The sequence below is a fragment of the Bidens hawaiensis genome, unplaced genomic scaffold (genome assembly GCF_021521415.1).
Source record: "Bidens hawaiensis isolate Kalapana, Puna unplaced genomic scaffold, B.hawaiensis_p1.1 tig00014036_1, whole genome shotgun sequence".
NCBI classification, from domain to species: domain Eukaryota; kingdom Viridiplantae; phylum Streptophyta; class Magnoliopsida; order Asterales; family Asteraceae; genus Bidens; species Bidens hawaiensis.
In genome coordinates, this window is record NW_027492207.1 from 28,656 (window position 1) to 35,452 (window position 6,797).

Here is a 6,797-nt window from a genome sequence, read left to right on the forward strand (position 1 = left end):
TTCAAGTATGATCTTGAGATGAACTTGATGATCGTCTTTGGATTTTGAGTAAACAAGAATGTCATCGATGAAAACAATAACAAACTTATCCAAGTATGGCTTGCAAATCCTATTCATTATGTCCATAAAAGCTGCTGGAGCGTTAGTGAGTCCGAAAGGCATCACGGTGAACTCATAATGCCCGTATCGGGTTCTAAAGGCTATTTTAGATATATCTTCCTCTTGCACTTTTAATTGATGGTAACCCGATCTAAGAACAATCTTTGAAAAACAACTTGCTCCTTGGAGCTGATCAAACAAGTTATCGATTCTTGGTAGTGGATACTTATTTTTAATCGTGACCTTGTTTAGCTCCCTATAATCTATACACATTCTCATCGACCCGTCCTTCTTCTTTACAAACATAACTGGAGCTCCCCACGGTGACGAACTTGGACGTATGAATCCTTTTTCCAAAAGTTCATCTAACTACTTCTTCAATTCCTTCATTTACGTTGGCGCTAGGTGATAAGGTGATTTGGCAATTGGTGAAGTTCCTGGCATAAGGTCGATCTTAAATTCTACTTCTCTGTCAGGCGGGGCTCCTGGTAACTTGTTAGGAAATACATCTTGGAATTCAGACACGATCGGCACTTCCTCCATCTTCTTGGGTTCAGGTTCCTTGGTTATATAGGCCATGAATGCGAGGCATCCTTTACCTATGCAATGACTTGCTTTAATCTTGGATATGACTCTTACCTTTCCTCCTTCTTTATCTCCGGTTATACGAATGCTTTTGTTATTAGGTGTCCGAATGTCGGTGGCTTTATCGTTACATAGGATACGGGCCTGATTAAACGATAACCAGTCCATACCTAAAACTACATCAAAACCTGCTAATGTCATGGGTAATAGTCGTACATGTATGACATGATTGGCTAAAGAAATTGTGGCATTATCTAAAGCCTCGGTTATTCTACTTACACCTCCATCAGCAGTTTCTACTTCATAATGTTTATCTAATTTAACTAAGGGCTCATTTAATAGACTACAAAATTTATAATCTATAAAGCTTTGGTTTGCACCCGAGTCAAATAATATTCTAGCATAAACATTATTTATAGGAAACGTACCGGTGATCACGTCCGGTATATCTGCTTCCTTCTGGGTGTCTAGCATAAAGACACGAGCGTTTCCTTTCTTGGCATCGGTCTTCGCACCGCTACCACTTGCACCAACCATTACCGTCGTCGGTTTCTTCTTTTTCGAACACTCATTGATATAATGTCCCTTTTCACCACATACGAAACATTCTACTGTTTTCCTTGTGCAGTCGGCTTCCACGTGACCAGGTCTCTTGCAGAAATTACATGTGACCGTGTTGTTTGGTCGAAGACATCTTCCGAAGTGTCTCCTTCAACATGACTTACACACAGGGCGACTATATACAAATGCCTCTTCCCTTTTCTTCTTAGTTTTCCTCACTTTTCCTCCAACTGGCGTCTTGCCATCGTCTTTCTTCCTCTCGTCCCGATTCCTTATCACTCCATCCATCAAATACCCAGCCAATTCCATGGCCGATTCCATCGAGGACGGCATGTGTGAACGTACTAGATCATGGATTTCTATTGGTAACCCGTAAATATAGCGCGTCACTTTATTAACTTCGGGAGTGACCAAGTGAGGGACAATCCTACAATACTCAAGAAACTTGGTGTTATATTCCTTGAGATTAGTTCCCACAACTTTGTGATTCCACAACTTAGTTTGTATTTGATCCATTTCGTTTATTGGACAAAACTTCTTCAATACCATTGCCTTAAACGTTGCCCAGTCTAGATTATATAAACTTTCCCTACCCTTGATTCCGATTAGGGTATTCCACCATTCCAATGCCTCTCCTTTGAACATCTGGGAGGTATATTGGACTTTCTCACTCTCCGTACACTTGATCATCAATACAATTGATTCCATTTCCTCCAGCCATCGAAGGGTATGTATCGCTCCTTTATCCCCGTGAAATTCTTTGGGTGTTATACACTTTAAACACATTGAAATCACAACCTTCGTATATTTTAAGTTTCTTTGTTTTCTCATGTAGGTCGTTTTCAACCGTTGAACTTGCATCACTTGTTTCTTTATTTCTTTCGGTTTCCTTTTTTTTACTCTCCTTTTCCGATTCCTTTTTGGATTCTTTCTTTGATTCTCTTTTCGAATTAACCGTTTCACTTCGACTTGCTCTTTTGTTAGATTGTGAGGCGGTTCTACTTGGATCATTTTTCAGAATTTCATAGATTCGATTTACAGCCTCTTTTATCAAATCGCGGATACCAAGCACATAATTTTGTTGTATGGCTTGTATATTTTCCACGGCAGCTTTTTCTTGTAAAATTTCTTCAATTGTCTTTCCTTTATTGTTTACTTGAATTTCTGGGTTATTGTTTGCTTTAGACATGCTGTTACATGAATAAAACAAGATTTAGAAAAGACACACTTTATATTACATTATTTATTTTACAAGAAAAAGGATTACACAACAAGCAAAGGATTACATTATGATTTCTAATCCTTAATCCATTTTGTAACAAGATTCTTCATCTTGTCACATTTCTTGGCAATATTTCTCCCTATTTTCTTTTTGTCAACTTTCTCGTTCCTCAGCTCGTCCATCACCGAAATTGGCGGGTTCGGATATCCCGTTGGTGCGGATGCGGTTGGGAAGAGACAAGCGTTTTCCCTAGGATAGAGATTCGAATTAGCAACGTATGCATGCATTTCTTCATCGGGAATATTGTTAGTATAAAACTCCTCGATGAGATTTGCCTCCTCACGAATCTCCTTTGCTTGTTGTGAAATCGAAGGTCTTGATCCTAAATATGAAGAGAAGTAAGGATTTTCATTTTCCTCTTCTTCCTCGGGATCCTCCTCTTCTTCAGGATCTTCCTCCGATTCATTAGGATTCTTTATTGGTGAGTTAAACCTCTTTTTATATGGTATGCTAACCCTCATTTTTGGTTTGTGACTGGGTTCTGTAGTTGCTGTTGGGATCTGATATTGATAGTTCAATAGTGGTGATCCAAATTGCCATCTCCTTTGATCAGAGTGACAATTCATCCAGCTTGATGACTCCGATTCGGTTTCCTGTTTGATCTTGCTCTGCACTTCTGGTTCCTCAGAAGGATGATATATTGGTATGTCGGAAGGATAGTACGTTGGAATGTCTTCAATGGTGTCATCAGAAATTTCGATTGGGAACTGTTGACTACCTTGGAGATACACGGGTTGGCTCCCATATGGTATTACCAGATTGATTGGTTGATTGTGATTGAAAAAGCTAGTATAATAACTATTGCTACTTTCCATATCGGATGGATCGTGATTGATTGTTTGTTTTGATCGAATAGCTACTAGGTGTCTACGACCAAAGTAGTTAGTGTAAGACATCTGCACTTTAGTTAGATTAGGGATAGAAGGTTTACCAATCCTATCTTATCCCTATGAATAATAATAACAACAAAAATATTGGTTAAAGCTTAGGTACTAACGTTTAATACCTAATTCGCTGAAACCGATGGCTCTGATACCAACCTGTCACACCCTGACTTAGGGCCTAGGCGTGTGACCACAAGTTGGTACTTGTTTTGTAAATATATCAGAGTTTATGGGTTAATTTTGGCGGAAGACTTTAGATTGAATATAATGTTAATTTACATTGAAAATTTACTTGGGAATTAAACACCCAAGTATAGTTTACAAAATATATGTTTCATAATACAAGGAGTTGTTTATAAAAAACGGAGCCATCTTGTACGCGCTTCTATCTTTATAAGACTCCAATCCTTGCTAATGCTACTAACGCTTAATTACCTGCAATGGGTTGGAAAAATACGTCAGCTATATGCTGGTAAACACGTATGACTCAATAAAACATTTGAATGACATTACAATACAAATATAGTTTTCTCTACAAGCTCAGCAGAAGCATTTCTACTCCTGGTCTATGTACCACTGCCCTACACACACAATTGTTCCCGAGCCACGTAGCCATTATTGGGAGACTAGTTATGACCATTAGCCCGCGGCCACGTAGCCTTTGAATGATTAGGCTGAACAGTTATGTTTGGATCCAGACACATGTGTATTCGGTCTGAGTTGTTTTTATTCTCTACTTTGTATTATAACTTTTTAGAGATCATATGACCTCATGTAAACATTGATTGACTTGTTAAGACAAACACCCGTTCGTCTCATTGAGTATAAGTATTTTGACTGATCAAAAAGGTTAACGTATTCACCTGTACCGTCGGTATTGTAAACCTTGACTGATTGATTGATTGTGAATGTTACTCAACCTATACATAAATAGGTTCGTATGAATGTTTTGAATGATGTTAAGCTATGATTGTAAGCTTAACCTTGAAATCGTTCATCTTTGATTGTGAATGAAAACACTTGTTTTATGTGACATTTGATATAGCATGCTTTGGCCTAATAGGTTCCATCATGTTGGTAAGTTTCTCCAGGTAAGTAAACGGGTCCCTCAGTTGATTGGGATTTGTACGAATTACTTTTCCTTAGGCAAGAAACTTACTACTAGTGATATCCCCCTTCCATTTACTAAATGCTCGTCAAAATTTATCTTTTGTTTAACATTACTTCATCATGAAGTAACATTTATGAAAACACGATTGTGAATGATTTGAAAAATACGATCAAGGTTAAAGACCATAGCCTCGATTGATAGTCTAAGCTATAATTCAAATAACTTAAACATAACTCCTACCTTAATGCCGGGTACTTAGATTGATAATAAGATAGGTCAGGATCCTGATCTACTCGCTTGTGTGATTGCTACTTTATGACTTCGTTCTTTGCACAAATCTCGAGAAAACAGCACGTCGGCTTGTTACGGTGATAGGGCACGCTTTCCAATGCTATGTGTGTGTAATGAGAGGTGTTTTTGGGATGAATGGAGCTCATGCCCGTCACCCCCCTTTTATAGCCAAAACTGGACCCCATCGCGGTACGCGATGGGTTCCTTGGGACCCGTCGCGTACCGCGGCGCCGCAATATTACGCCGCCTTATGCGGTGGTGATACGTGGCCTGTCACAACGTGCCACGTGTTGACACGTCGTTGGACACGTGTCTATTGACTCAGCAAGTCCATCGCGCTACGCGATGGGTTCAAACTTAACCGGTCACGTATCGCGATGAGTGTATATTTTCAAAATTTTCATTTTTTTCCCTATACTTTCTAAGTTAGTATATTTAGACCTAATTTGTAAAGGGTAAAAGATGCGGTGTTACATTAGCGATGAATAATGTGGGTGCATAAAGTTCCTCGATTTGATAAATTTATATATAAACACTAGTTTGATCCTCCCGTGTTATTGGGATTTAAGCTTTTGTTTTTAATCGTTTTACTATTTTATGATGATTTATTTTATTTTATACAAGTTTTGTTTTAATTTAATACATATATATTAGTTTGTTATTATATTTTTTTAGCGTTTGAGTATTTTCAATTGAGATGTGTAGCTTTTTTAGATTTCTAACGAACAAACATAAATGAAAATGAGCATGTTGATTTTTTTAAATGAACAAACATGAACATAAGTATTTGTCAAATGAAACGGGGGACGTTGATGATGGTGGTTAGTATCGGAAGTTAACCTGCGATGGAGATGATAGACCAGCAACGAAAAACATGTAAATGAGATAAATTAAATTAGGGTTTGATGATGAAAGTGTTTACCAATAAATAAGATCTTATAACCCATTTGAGGGCTGTTGGGGTTGGTAAGACCCATAACCCGTGGAAATTATTCTTGATGATTAAGGGGTTAATTCACAAATAAATAATACGTTATAACCCGTTTAAGGGTTATCCGGGTTTGGTGAGACCCATGACCCGCAAAAATTTATTGTTTGATTATGAAAAAGTTTCACAAATAAATGAGATGGTATAACCCACTTAAAGACCATACGGGTTTGGTAAAACCCATGTTTTGGACAAAAATCTGCTAAGGATCAAGTATCCAAATATGTTATGTGAGGTAAGGTGCTAACTCGATAACGACAAGTGTATAAGCGTGATATTGGTGAACACAAAGGTTTGATCACGAGGGAAAAAACCCTTAACCAAGAGGGTCTTACTTCGGTCAAAACTTATCAAGGTAATCTTTGGTAAAATAACCTCGGTCAAGGATTAATAAGATAATCTTTGGTCGAATTACTTTAGTTAATTATCAACAAGGTAACCTTTGGTCGATGAGTATGTGATTATCGTGGTCTCCGGCACAAAAAACCCCGGACGGTGAAAACTATCACCGTCAATTATATTGATAAATAAAAGGTGGTTACAAGTGCGGTGGAGTATATGATCGAGATTACAAAGTTAGCCAGTGTGTAGAGAGAATGCTTGCTTCTGCTCTAGTGTGTGTGTAAGTACATGTGTTTACCTATTCTATCATCACTCGTTGAAATAAGATAATATCACTAACTACATCTCCTATCTATCCGGAAGTCTTCCACATAGCCGCTCCACGACCTTTGACCACGTGCCAATAGCCATCCAGTAGCGAGATAAGCGGAAGAATGAGTCTCATAGCCGTTGTTGATATTTGCACGTTCATCTTCACATGAATTCGTCCATTAACAGCTACATTGAAGTAGGATCCTGTATCCACGTTCCAGCTAGAGGACGTTCTGTGAGGATAATTGATGCAAGTTCGTCTTAGAGTTGCTACACCTGTCTAGCACATCACCATACTAAACGCAATCATTAGTAAACAAGTAATACCGAGGATCGTTAATC

General features: G+C 38.2%; 1 protein-coding gene across 1 annotated transcript; it reads right to left on the reverse strand.

The window, feature by feature from the left end:
• Positions 1-489: 489 nt before the first annotated feature.
• Positions 490-1,794, reverse strand: LOC143545772 (uncharacterized). The gene is made up of 4 exons (XM_077037594.1): positions 1,429-1,794; positions 1,113-1,335; positions 901-998; positions 490-828 (listed from the first exon to the last, which is right to left on the reverse strand). Exons 1-4 carry the CDS (start codon positions 1,792-1,794, stop codon positions 490-492), a joined length of 1,026 nt encoding a protein of 341 aa, XP_076893709.1.
• Between the last annotated feature and the right edge of the window lie 5,003 nt (positions 1,795-6,797).

Coding starts and splice junctions, on each gene's coding strand:
- LOC143545772 (XM_077037594.1), bottom strand. CDS start 1,794: ATGGTATTGAAGAAGTTTTGTCCAATAAACGAAATGGATCAAATACAA. Junction 1,336..1,428: donor AGAAAAGGGAAGAGGCATTT/GTATATAGTCGC, acceptor AATTTCTGCAAG/AGACCTGGTCACGTGGAAGC. Junction 829..900: donor TAGCCAATCATGTCATACAT/GTACGACTATTA, acceptor TCGTTTAATCAG/GCCCGTATCCTATGTAACGA.